The 13,858-nt window shown below is 43.6% G+C and overlaps 1 protein-coding gene across 13 annotated transcripts in view; it reads right to left on the bottom strand.

The window, feature by feature from the left end:
• The window catches only part of LOC147426508 (protein FLOWERING LOCUS D-like), a 65,958-nt gene extending 53,755 nt beyond the window's left edge, over window positions 1-12,203 (bottom strand). For 6 of the 13 annotated variants that reach the window (XM_086499032.1, XM_086499033.1, XM_086499031.1 and 3 more), the window contains exons 1-4: window positions 12,039-12,203; window positions 10,011-11,958; window positions 9,046-9,925; window positions 8,870-8,949 (exon numbers count right to left, since the gene is read on the bottom strand). In XM_086499032.1, coding sequence (XP_086355158.1) covers window positions 9,102-9,925; window positions 10,011-11,874 — 2,688 coding nt within the window. In that variant the 5' untranslated portion in view covers window positions 11,875-11,958; window positions 12,039-12,203 and the 3' untranslated portion in view covers window positions 8,870-8,949; window positions 9,046-9,101. Of the gene's footprint in view, window positions 1-8,739; window positions 8,950-9,045; window positions 9,926-10,010; window positions 11,967-12,038 lie in introns of those variants that run through there. The other 7 variants (XM_086499027.1, XM_086499026.1, XM_086499030.1 and 4 more) reach the window with 3 other exon arrangements.
• Between the last annotated feature and the right edge of the window lie 1,655 nt (window positions 12,204-13,858).

Here is a 13,858-nt window from a genome sequence, read left to right as displayed (position 1 = left end):
CCTCTGCAGAAGAGAAGCGCTCTGAGGAACTAGAGCCAGATCAGCCCAGGGGTTTCGTACCCGAGTTTGGGAAGTAGATCAACGGATCGGAGAGAGGTAGTCTCTCGAGTTGTGATCCGAGAGTTGAGATTCCCAAGTAAGGACTTTGCGTCCGGGAAAGCAAAGCAACGTAACCGCGAAACGCGTTTCAGCAGGCATGTAACGCGAAACGGGTGAAACGGCCGAAACGTTTCACCTACAAGGTGAAACGCCTGGAGTGAAACGCCTAAAATGAAAAGTTGTCTTCAAAGAATTTAGCCATTAAATAGTTATTTATTTATTATGTATATGCTATTTCAACGTTAACATAGCATGTGTGTCTACTCACTGCACTATGAACACTTATTTTGTCAGTACATAACTCTATATATACACGAAATTGGCGTTTCGGTCAAACGTTTCAGTGAGGCCTTAGCCCAGGGTGAAACGCCACATTTCGGGGTGAAACGTTTCGCGGTTACGCTGAAGCAGAGTTGTTCAGCGACAAGAGGACTCTGGAAATAGAGTAAGAAAAGAGTTGCAGGGATGCCATGCCTTGAGTCTGGAAGGTGAGATCCACACGCGAGAACCTTGATTCTCGAGGATTTGGAATAAGGAACGGAAGTTTCTTGGAATAGGGTTTTGCCCTAGGAATAGGAAGACAAGGCTTCCGAGAACCATCAAGTCGTATTCTAGAACGAACGAGGTAATACGTTCGGTTCAAGTGCTTGTATAGACTTCTCCTCAGTAATAAAGATACTATTACGGGGGGGGGATCAACCCATCTTCTAGTCCCCAGTACTGTGTCGATCCTCTCTCTCTCTCTCTCTCTCTCTCTCTCTCTCTCTCTCTCTCTCTCTCTATATATATATATATATATATATATATATATATATATATATATATATATATATATATATATATATATATATGTATGTATGTATGTATGTATGTATGTATGTATGTATGTATGTATGTATGTATATATATGTATATATATATATATATATATATCCTCTGGCTTCAGTAATAAGTGATAAATAGGATACTATTACGGGGGGGGGGGGATCAACCCATCTTTCGGTCCCCAATACTGTGTCGATCCTCTCTCTCTCTCTCTCTCTCTCTCTCTCTCTCTCTCTCTCTCTCTCTCTATATATATATATATATATATATATATATATATATATATATATATATATAGATATATCCTCTGGCAGTAATAAGTGATAAATCCTATTTATCCGAATGTATTTTATATTACTATGCGCTCCCGTTTGTGACAGCCATCGAGAATTTTATCCATCCAGACTTCCTCAAGCAGATGGACTTTGAGTATAACCAGTTTGCTGGAGAACTTGAAGTCAAGGCCACAAGGCAAACTCAAAAGATTGTACCCCTCATGGGTTCTTTTCCCGTCACAGGCAAACTTCCACATTATGAAGTTTGGCAATTGCGACACTCTTTTGGGCATGCCTTGGCACGACAAGAATGATGCAACCATCCAGATCCGAAACTGTACCATCACTTTGGAATTTTACGATTGCTTTGTATTTAGATACTTTTTTGGACTTTGTTTGAGAATATTGTTTGAAACTTGTTTGAAATGTTTTGAACCTGTCTTGGTGCCGATTGACATTGCTTGATTCTTGTCTTGGGGGGTGCACCTTTAAGAAACTATTCATATAACGTGCGTTCAAAGGGTATTAAAAGAAAAAATCCTTTACCTACATGCTTAAGGTAATAGAATTACCTCTTTTTCTTCAAAAAAACTCACGGGTTTTTCTCTAAAATAAATTTAAAAACCCCTTTTGTTAATATAATCTTTCTAAAAATTTAAAATTTTGGCAATTAAAAAACCCATTCATTTGAACTCACATGGTAACTTACATGTTAAGAGGTGAACCCCCCGAGATTCTTCTTTTGATCATGGTTTCAATGATGCTGAAAAACCTTTGTATTACTTACGGCTCGAGCTCCTGGGAGGAGTATCAAGAAGAAATTGTGATTGAAAAGTTGTGTTGTACTCATGGCTCAAGCTTTCCTGAGAAGCATATTGAAGAGAATATTGGCGCTTGATAATGTCTGAATATCTTGACCTCGGCTTTCCTGGAAGGAGTATTTATGTTAGCTGTAGATCCTTTAAACGTCACATGCTTCAGTTTGGGGACGTTTAGTTGTACTCTTGGAACCTCCAAGCGACGCAGGCTACAGTCTGGGGAGCGTTTGGTTGTGAAAGGCCTCTATATCTCATGGCTCGGACCTTTTTAAGTTCTGACGGGAGGGGTGATGGAGTCATTAAATATCTTATGGCCCGGACCTTTTTAGGTTATTTGCCAGAAGAGTGTTCACCGACAACTGTATGTTTCTATGATTTTGTAACACGCATATGTAATCATCTGTGTTGCACTATGATGTGTCAACCATTGAATATACTCCTAATTGAATCTGGGTATGTGATGAAAATTCCACAACCAAGTATATCAAAATTATTAATAAGGAATGAGAAAATTGACTAACTCTCAGAATGACCCACGGATATTTTTCATCTAACTTGACTTGTTTTGCAGATATAATCGTGGGCGGATTACTTTTCTTTCAAGAGGAGGGATGTCACAACCTTTTGACATGGCGAGCCCCGATAAGTCGGCCATCCTATAGATCCCGACCGAGGGACCTAAACCCTAGCAGAAACAGAAGGACTTTCCAGCTTATGAAATTTGACCGAGTGGCCCAAATAATAAATGGGTTAAGATTTTTAATCCTAACCCCCAACCAGCTTACAAATTCTTGGTGAAAGAGCCTAAATTATAAAATAAAGCGACACACTCACAAACACAAATTGTGTGGAGATGATGTCGTGGATGTTGTACAAATGTCTACAAATTGAGCTCATGATATTGATGTGGCAGCATTGTACGGACTGCCCTTGGGGGCACACGCTTTTTAACCAATAGATTTTAGAATTGATGCTCTTCGTGTGAGATGCTTTTGTACAGGCCAAGGGCCTTTAAATATGAGTTGTGGGCTCTCTCTCTCTCTCTCTGGCATTCTACCCACGGGCCACGGGAGATGCAACGCAGACTCACGAGTGTTGTACCTCATTGAAGCAATATAAAGAAACACCGAAAGAGGCACCACAATTTGGGACGAGTGCACTCTGGGGGTGGAACTACGCCACTCTGTGTCTCGTGATAGTCTCTCTTTCTTTCAATTCAATTATTTTGAAGAGCTTAGAGTCTGTTAAGTCTGTTCTTTACCGTTGACACGAGGTGATGTCGCATTACAGAAAGAACTGTAAGCAAGCTCACAAGATTGCCAAACTAAATTTCCAAGCATTGTGTGACTCTTGTCGAGTGTAAGGGAATTTTGAGAATAGGAGTGTCACAAGATGGGCACCACGTGCCAACGGAAAAGACCAAATTGAATAACTTTAAGCATTTCAATAACAATTGAACTGAAAGAGAGAGACGGCACGGGGAGTGGCAAAGTTCCACCCCAGAGAGTATTGGCCCCAACCCTTGGCACCCCTTTCGCTATTTCAATTTCCTTTATATTACTTGAACTCGGTACAATGCCGGTACTCCAATCCTTGCACCTTCATATTGAAGCATGCCAGAGAATGAGCCCTCTGCACATATTTAAAGGCCCTTGGCCTCGAAAGCAGTTACATGAAAAGCAGTAAACTCAAAAGCATTTGGTCCAAAAACAGGTGCTCAAAAGCTGCCAACGTTAATCACGGAAATCCGTAGAGGTTGTCACATCATCAAACCAACGCAAAAAGCAAAAATCCGTACAGGCGGCCATGTCATCAGTCAGCTCCAGGACCTGCAAGTCGGCTCCGTTCTTCAGTGGCTTGACACGTCAGCAATTTGTGACATCCCTCCTTCTTGAAAGAAAGCAATCGTCTGCGATTACAACATATCTGCAAAACAACTCAAGTTAGCTCAAAAATTTCCGAGAGACAATCAATTTGCTCATTCCAAATGGAACTCTGGGTCGTTGGCTTCCCAGAAGATCCTAGGTCGTTGACTTCCCATAAGTATCTCATCCAAAAAGAAATATTCAGTAATTGGCAGATCACGATGCAACACAAATGCTCACATATGCATGTTACAAGACATAGAAACATAAAGCCGCCGATGAATATCTCTCGGCCCTGATACCACTGTCACAAGACGAACAGACTGAACAACTTTAAGCACTTCAATAACAACTGAACTGAAAGAGAGACGGCAAGGAGAGTAGCGAAGTTCCACCACAGAGAGTATTGGCCCCAAACCTTGGCGCCCCTTTCGGTATTTCTTTATATTACTTGAACTCGGTACAATACCGGTACTCCAATCCCTACACCTTCAGCCTTTAAATATGAGCCCTCGGCACATATTTAAAGGCCCTTGGCCTCAAAATCAGTTACATGAAAAGCAGTAAACTCAAAAGCATTTGGTCCAAAAGCAAGTGCTCAAAAGCTGCCAACGTAAATCACGGAAATCCGTACATGCTACCACGTCAGCAAACCAGCACTAAAAGCGGAAATCCGTACAAGCTGCCACGTCATTAGTCAGTCCAGAGATCCGTACTGAATGCCATGTCATCAATTTTTACGTAATTCTTTTTTTTGTTGTGGTTCCAGCTTTACTTTAATGCTTTATGCTCTCTAAGTCCCATCGGACGGGGTCCCAAAAGTTGGTAGAACTTTTACTTCTTCTGTTGCTTCTTTTTAGGGTTTAGGCCTTGCGGCCATCTGCAAGTCGGCTCGGTTCTTCAGTGGCTTGACACGTCAGCAATTTGTGACAAGGAGAGATCGAGCTTTCACACCGATTACAATACCTTGCATTAAGGCATGCAACTGTTGTTAGGTGTTGCGGAATGAATGTTGTATTTTCTCAAGATTAGTGATCCTTATTGCTCAAGGTTCCTTTTAGTTCTTAGGGAAAGAGAGAGCTTCCGTCTTATGGAGAGTGCTATGATCACGACCAAAGTGGGTGGATTGTGCGTGCAAGTGAATGAGACTGAGAGAAGGAGAGAGAAGAGATACGACACCAGAGACGTTGTAAAACCCTCCTCCGAAGGCCCCACTCTCGTCGGCGAGAGTGGTCTACTTTGATTGCACAAAGGTGTACAATGCGTATGCAAAGGACTGATGCAATGGGACTATGCCGATGACGACGACCGTGACGACGACGACTCGATGGCTGAAATCTGAGATCTTCTAATCGCTGAATTTTGGGACTGTTTCGGTGGCTGAAAATGACTGTTTTGGCTGCGTTTTCTTGGCTGAAAATGGGGGTTCATCTCCTACTCAATGGGGGACATCTGCTAATGTTCTGCTGCTGAAAACCTGCATTTTCCAATGGCTGAAAACTGCAGATCTGCTACTGCTGTCCAAAAACGCTATGGGCTGAAATCTGCGAATCTTCTATCTGCTGAATTCTGACTCTATGTCGGTGACGATGATGCCACGACGACACGCTGAAAACGCAGATGCTGAAATCTGCGTTTTCCGGGCTGAAACTGTAAACCTTGCGGAAACTGACCGTGCGGCGAGGAATTGCTGCGGGAAGGGAGATCTGCGAGGTTCGGGACTTGATCTGCGGGTACTAAGGGCTGAAAACTGAAAACGCTGTAGCTAAGGCTGAATCTGTCGCCGGGAATCTGCAAAACGCAAGACTGGGCTGCAAGTTGCAAAAACGCTAGGCCTGTTCTGTTGTCTACAAAAACGCCAGGCTGATCTGGGAGTTCTGCAAACGCTAGATGATCTGCTGCAAAAACGCCAAGGGCTGTCTGCTGCAGAAAACGCTAGCTTGGTCTTGATGAGGAAACGCTAGGTCCTCCTGATGGGTTCTGCTGAGAAGTTGCCTGTTGAGCAAGGTGCTCCTGCTGCCTCTTCTGCCAGAAAGTGCTAACTTGGGTTTGCTTATATATTAACTTAGCAAAATTGCCCTACCTACTTTTGTTGGAAAGTCACTTAAAAATAATAAGTGAAAATACCAATAAATAGGAAAATAGGCTAAATGCACTAAAAAATTCCCCTAACTGATGCTAATGGATTCTGATGGGAATTCCGATGATCATGTTGTGTGCAACCGGAGGATATGCATCTATGCTAAGTGACTGGGCATGCACGGTCTACGAATAGACTCACAAAAGTGCCAGATCACTGCTAATCTAGACTTGACTGAACTGACTGAACCCTGCTGTGGTGTAGCTTGTCCACGGACACATAGGGTAGGGATGTGTCACGTGACAACTATGTTATTGATGGTTCCTTTTAGATACTTGAGAGAGAGAGAGAGAGAGAGAGGGGAAGCCATACGGATGGGGTGCCAACCACCCCTCACAAGGGCCCCCCACACCATTACAGATGTGGTATTTGCTTTAGATTATGTAAATGGAATCTACACACATGCAATACCTCAGAGCACAGCTCCACTACACTGCATGGATGATGGTACCGTCTGTAACTCTTTCAAAGAAAGCACCTCCAAGGTTGAATGGATGTAGCTAATGTTGCTCCTCGATGTTGGAGCCAGATGGCCACCGAAACAAGATGCTCAAGGCTGATTAATGTGAGGGCAAAGCTTGGCTGAAAACCGTCTGATGTAAACTTGTGTATGGCTGCATGTACGCCGCACAGGGCTGATCCAACATCTGAAGGCTGAAATTGCAGCAAAAGATATGCAGATGATGGGGGAGTGATCGGCAAACCTGAATGTACCTTCAAAACACCAAATGGATCAGGAATTGGCCAAGATTGGGGCTGATTGAAGGACTGATGTAGGTTCTTGGCTGCCTCGCCTCCGATAGATGTCTCAACTAGGAGAGAGGAGAGAGGATGGGGTCACCTTGGGGGTGGCTGCTCCACACCAATCCAGGCATGCGGGTAGAGCTGCCAAGGGCCTGGAGTCCAAGAGTGGTGATCAGATGCCCCACAAATGAGGCCCAAGTCCTATTTATAGCACATACTTTTAGGCTATTATTTGGTGAACATCTCTCAGCCTCGTGATCTGATGATGATGGGAACTGGCCAACACATGATAGCTAACCTTATCTACATGCTCATGTTGCCTGATGCCCACCGAAGTGTAACAACACCCCTCAAACAAGTGTACAAACCATTTATGCAAGAGGGTTCCATCTTTGTCCCAGTTTCCCTAACCTTTGGATCCAGAAATGATAAATCACAAACAAACTACCTATGTTCCCTAATTCTCTAGCACATACAACTGAGTGTCTTGTGTTAATCAGCTCTCTTTGCCCCTATCATTTTGGCACATCCTGGTCACCCTCCAATCAGCCCCCTGCATAAGCATTTTCAGCAGCCATCAGGCTTCCCCTATCTGCCTGAGCCCTTGCCATTGGAGGCACCATCATCAGCCCCACCATCTCTCGGAAAGGAAAAACTAGATCTGCTGCATTTTCAGCCCTTGAACACACAGCCAGATCTGTGTTTTGCAGTAGCATTCAGCCTCTCCCATCGGGTGTGCAAATCAGCCCTACAATGTCTCCTTGATGGCCATACACAGCCCACATCGAGTTGAATCTCATTGCTACAGATATTCCTTCAAGGTGCCTCCTACAAACGGTTGCCAAGCTGGTAATCTACCATTGAGTTAAGTTAGTGCAGGCACTCCGGTATATGTTGTCCATTCTATATATGCAATGAAATTAAAATAACACTCCAGTACCAGGGTGCGGGGCCCTTGAGTGGATTGGTTGGGTTCTTGTTGGGAACCCATTGGCATCGAGTGTGCTCAAAATTAGGGCTTGTACGCTATTGATATTGAATGTGTGAATGGTGTGTGAGAGAATCCATACTCTTGACAATAAAATCAAAAGACAATGTAGCAACTTGTAAGAGCTTTGGCTTGATGAGTGAACCTTTAATTCGCATCCTTGGTGCTCTGAACTGCCACTACACAATCTTTTCACTTACACTTTGATAGAAGCGTTTATTAACCAGGATGAAATTGGGAGGCTTTCTAAAGTAGATTAGCTATTTGGTGTTTCAGAGGTGCCTCCCATTACTTTCAATTCCATACGCTCTAGGGCTTAGTGACAAACTACTTTCACTTAGTAATGAAAGTTCTTGGTACTTGTTTTAGAATAAAGGAGACACTTGACTATAGGTGATCAAAAATTGGCATTTGCCAATATTTTAGACCTCACTAAAATAGCAACCTTCACTGATCAGTTTCAGTAAAAGAGCTTTACTTATATTGGGAAAAAACTGTTGCAATATAAAGATTCAGAGGCTGTTAAAAGTTGGATTCTTTCGGGATGCAAATAAGTCGAGGCAAATTCCTTTCGTAACTCTCTATCTTGATGTCATTACAAGCCTTCAGAATGTAACTGACTCAAAATTGCACAGCATGTAGCCACATATTAACTTTGTCTTTGAGATTCTGTGGTCAATCCTTCTTGATCGGATGCACATCTTCTTCATTACAAAGCCTGTGTTTATCAAAATGGCATAATGCCCAGAAATGACTAAACACTAACTGGCCCTTTCACATCTAATAGATCCAATCCAGTACTCTCACAAGAAGCAACCCCCTTCGTTATGTTCGTAACCCCAAGCTCCACTAGTTGTTTTCCCGCCTCCTCAGCTCAAAAAACCATAACTTATACAATCCTAGTGCATGTCCTGACTAGAAAGCATCAATGCAAACTACAATCCTCAAGGAGTAACATTGGTCATTTGTAGGCAAGCTAAGAACATGGAGGAATACTACTTTAATTTTAGAATTGCTATAAAGTATGAATGACAAGTTAGAATACCTGTGACTTTGAAGAAACAACTGTTATAGAGAATTAATGCAATGCAGCGGAACAGGCACTCAGACTACACCTGAATGCAGTGACAAAACAAGAAGCACTCGACTGCTTTACATTATCCTCGAAACCTTGCACCTCCTTTGTATGGGCACTCTGCAAGAACAAAATATCAAGAATAGTTCAGATGATGGTTCAGAGATATGACCAAACTGCATAAAGTCAAACTGAAAACCCTCCCTTTTCAATCACCTCTCTTTCATCGATAATCCTATTGTTACAAGCTTGGTTGATGTTCACTTTCAATGCTATCTAAGCTGGGAGTTCTCCTCCGGCATTGTCTGCTGCTTTATTAACTTGACATTAGATCCCCCATTCAAGACAACTGGGGGAACTGCTGGTTTTCTTGCTGCTCGACCCCATTTAATTGCTGCCACTAAAGAATCTCCTTGGGCACCCAGGCCCCTTCGCCCCACTAGTTTGACTCCGAGGGTTTCACAGAGATAAACCAGGCGCACCTTGTCACCTCCTCGAATCTCCATCAAGTCTATTGCTTGTTGGCGAGAAATCATTGTGTACAGATGTAGCTGTTGCTGCTGATGCATCTGTAGTTGCTGAAATAGAAGCCTTTGTGGCATAGCAGGTTGATCAGTGAGCCCACTATCGTTAACTTTCTTTCTCGCTCCCATGCCAATCATTACCCTTAAGAGTACATGAGACTTGGGTTCCTGGGTTCTAGGGTCAAACAGTATAGCAAAGCTTCCAAATTCCAAATCAGGTTCTCGAAATAAGTCTGCTAGCAGTACTGCATAGGCTTGTGTGTCCTTTGGCACAGCTTTCTCTACTTTTGCAAGAACTAACCTGTTGGCAGCTTGAGCTGCTATATTACCAGCTTCACGTAGACCACTTAAAAGTGCCCCGTGCATTGTTGCTGGATACCTGCGGTTTGTGGCTTCTCCTGCAAAAAACAGCCTGCCATCTCCTACACTCTCTGCTAAAAGGTCATAATCATCCCCTGAGGCCCCAACTGCTACATGCGAATACGATCCAAAACTTAGAGGATCCCCTCCCCAGCGAGTACAAACTGTTTGAATAGGGTCAGGTACAGTAATTCCCTGAGGTTCAAAAATTCCTGCCAAAAAAAAATCAGCTTTAGCCTCCCAAATTCATCGAACATGTACTCAGAAAACCATAGAGTAATCAAGACAAACATACACCTCGCAAAATTGCCAGAACACGTTGAATTGCATCTGTAGGATGCATGAGTTCAAAATTTATGGCAGCTTCGCCAGCAACAAGAGCCAGTAACAGTGGACCACCAGACACAGTAGCATAACTGTAAAACAAAAAGAACTCCCCCCTACGTTCAGAACTTTCTGCAAGATGCCCGAACGTGTCAACCTCACTTCCCCAAAAGACTCTAGGAAAAAGCATAGCAACCTTGTTTAGCAGTCCAAAACCAAGCCTGCGAATTGCATCCAGCTTCCTCTGGGGCAATTCTGGCTCAAATTTGATAGTGTTTTGTTTCAGCACCCCGAGTGGCACTGTACATAGAGCCATGTCTCCCTCAAAAACTTGTTGAGGGGTTACGACCTGCACTCCACTTGCGCCATAACGAATGGTATGCACTTGCTTTCCATAAAATACAGGAATACCCTCAGCAAGAGCTGAAACTAACCTCACATTCCCCCCAGGTAAAAAGCAGTGATCACCACCCATTTCATATGGATCATCCTGATCCCAAAATGCAAGTGAAAGGTCAGAAAGAAGTCCAGCATTTGCATATTCAAGATTTGCAAGGTGCCAATCAAAAAGCTGCCTCTCAGATAATACTTCCGCTACTTCGGCATCTTCTCGCAAAGTTTCCAACGTTTGCCCCAAGGATATCCCCTCTGCAACAGGTCCCATCTGCTCTCTCAATTGGCTTGCTCTGTCTAAAAGTTTATTGAATTGAGCCTCGACTTTAGCATCAACATCAACTACCAAAGGCAACCCATTAGGTTGATACAATGGACACTTTTCGCGTATTTTATGCAAAGGAAGTGAAAGTTGCCTAGCGAGAACACCCAAGGGATTTCCATGAAGCCCTGTTATGACACTTCCGCCAAGATCTGCAGCTGCAATTTGTCCCCCTCCTTCCATTTTTCTCGTGTAGACCCGTCCTCCAGGTCTATTTCGCCCCTCGACAACTGCAACCTTGTGACCAAATGCCAAAAGTTGGCGTGCAGCTGCAAGTCCCGCAAGTCCTGCTCCAATAATAATAACAGTGGGTTTTGTCCCTTCCTCTGGTATGAGTGCTTTGATAGATGGTGCTACACCAAAATTGATGTACCCATAGGCAGAAAGAAACTTATAAGCTGCATCAACAAGAACTTTGTGCTGACTCCGGATGCTTTCCATGACCTGAGCCTTCTCCAGCCATAAATTCACATTCTCACGCCACCTGGCCAAGATGTGATTCCTAACTTCTATGTAATTATCTTGTTCGACATCACCTATAGTTTGCACTACCCCTGCTTCAATTTCTTCCTCTGTTAGGGAGTCCTTGGGAAAGCCTATTGACGCAGCAATCATCGATTCCTTCTCTTTGTTTTTATCAAGATCCAAAGGCTTCTTCTTCTTGTTCTTCGCAGGAGAAAGATCTGTGCCCAATTGATTTTGGATCATAGCATCCATAAGATTCTCATCATAGCTCAGAGCCCTTGCTTGCTGTCTGAGTGCTCTGACACTCTTGCCACTACCAGCCCACTTTGTCATTCCTTCTAGCCGTTCCCCCTGGGCTAGCAAATCTGCACGCTTTCGCTTTCTTTTTAAAAGGCTCTCCGGGCTTTCCTCAGCATCATAGGAGATGAGGGGAGCAGACAACTCTGTTTTCATATATAAAGCAGTAGCAGAGGTCTTATCTGTGGAGGCACTGGGAGCTTCTACATTATTGACAGAATTTTCTACTAAGCTAACCCTACCATCAACTATGTTACACCTGGCCCTGCCATCATTAGGCGAAACCCTCTCTTCGACTGCATTGGCTCTGCTGTCCAGCAAGTTAAGAGTGGCATCCTCCAAGTCAGACCTTGTCTCCATCGTCCTTGTCTAGCAAAGCTTCCCAGGTCCAGAAACGCTACAGCATTTGGGCTGTTTCGGAATACTTATCTGACTGAAAGCTTGCTGCAGCGCTACAAATTCGGAGTTTCAAGGTCCATATATAAGCGGATGCACAGAGAAAATTAAGGTAAGCGAGGACATACCCTGTGTCTCACGAGTTGATAGAGCGGGACGCGAGGGGACAAGCGCTTGGAAGATCGGGGCGAATCGGCGCTCGCTCGCATGTTTTGCAAGCTCCTCTGACAGCAAAAACGCCGCAGCTTCAGGGTATGGGTTGTTCTTACATGCAACGAGAGAGAGAGGGGAGGGGTGGGGGGACCGTCAAAGTAATAATAAGGTTAAAGTACCAATGACTTCTATGAGGTGAGGGCCCTCGTATGGGGATTGAAAGCCCTCTAGGGTAAAACACCCAATAAAAAACCCGGTCCCTGCAGAAGGACCCAGCAACCCCCAATTCAAGTTAAGAAAAGCTCCAATTCAGGGACAACGAAGCTTGAGTGTTGTCGTGGCTACGGCAAGCAGATTATATCTTCACCCTTGGATCTTTGGTTCCATCCCTACTAGCGCGCTGGCTACTTACTCCCCTGGGAGGTGTCTCATTATTCGACCTCGATTTTGTTACACTGCAAAGTTTTCGTCGCGTCGTTCGTCACCTCTGCATCGCCGCTCAAGCTGTAGCTTTTACGGGTGGTAGATGCTGCTATCACCTACGTGATGCGCCACTCAAAGCTAAAAACGATGCACTATGCAGGTCACGCGTTGTCAGGTCGCTTAGGTGGCTCTAAGTTGGGGGTTGTATCCTAGTGTGAGATCGAATGTGTGTCGACAGACCTCGTCACTATTTGGCATGGGCCTCTTCAAATGAGATCAATGGTTAGAAGAGGCTCTAGGCCCGATCTTTTATCCAAAGCTGTCGATTAAGGCTCGATGGCAATTTGCAAATTTGGAAAAAGTGGTAAATTCGGGTGACGATGGTGCTCATTAATGCTTGCGAAATAAAATCGGTTGTGGGAATTAGAGCAGGACAAAGATATGTAAAAGTAGCTTCAAAACACAAGAGAAGAATATATCCACATGTATGACTACTTAAAGTCTTAGAGCTTTTAAAGACCACATGTTGTGTATTAATTCGTTTAGGGATACGGCGCCAAGCGGTTTATGGCCGATTTGGGGGTTTTTGACACCATATTTATGCGCCTTGAGTGTCTTCTTATATCCCTCTCCCCTTTTTACCCTTCCCCCCTCTCGCAACACCGTGGAGTGGTACATTGAAAGTGAAGACAACAATGATTACGAAGGAGAAGAGAGTTCATCTAGTAGTTCGAGTGATGATGAAGATCGGGTATGTCAAACAACTCCCACTGACTTGGATATCAACCAATCCAATGTGCAGAGCAATACATCATCTAACGTGGCTTTACACATGTCTTCAAGGTATTTTGCATTTACTAAAGATGCTATGCATTAATGATCAAGACTTTGCAAGAAGATATTTCATTATCTTTGGATACACTAAAGTCTTGTGATTCTAAAGGATTTCTTGATGTTAAGAAATGGCGATAAATGAGAGACATGATGTTCTATGTCTCAAGTCACATCCACTCTTGAGGATTCCATGTGTTGAGGATTGGGAATATATTGTTAGAGAAGCACATTGCATGGAGGGCAGTGCTAATCATAAGGATCTAACAACTACACTACAAAGAATATGTATTGTCATGTGGATGTGGCCATCAAAGGAAAGTCAATGTTGCTCCTTAACGATCCTTTGACCTCAACAATACCCCATCGTGCGAAACGCATACAGCAAGAGCCGATGTGGATGTCATAATAACTAATATCTAATTCTCCTAAATGATTTTCTCATGTTAAACTGATCGTTTGATATGGGGAAGTACCAGGGTAGAAGAAGCTAGATTATTGGTAAGGCTAGCAGACTGGTCACATTAGGGATCTAAACAAG

The sequence above is a fragment of the Adiantum capillus-veneris genome, chromosome 24 (assembly GCF_014529385.1).
Source record: "Adiantum capillus-veneris isolate H3 chromosome 24, ASM1452938v2, whole genome shotgun sequence".
In the NCBI taxonomy this organism is placed as follows: Eukaryota; Viridiplantae; Streptophyta; class Polypodiopsida; order Polypodiales; family Pteridaceae; genus Adiantum; species Adiantum capillus-veneris.
The sequence above is the reverse complement of the archived record's forward strand: the minus strand, read 5'-3'. Positions and strand labels throughout refer to the sequence as shown.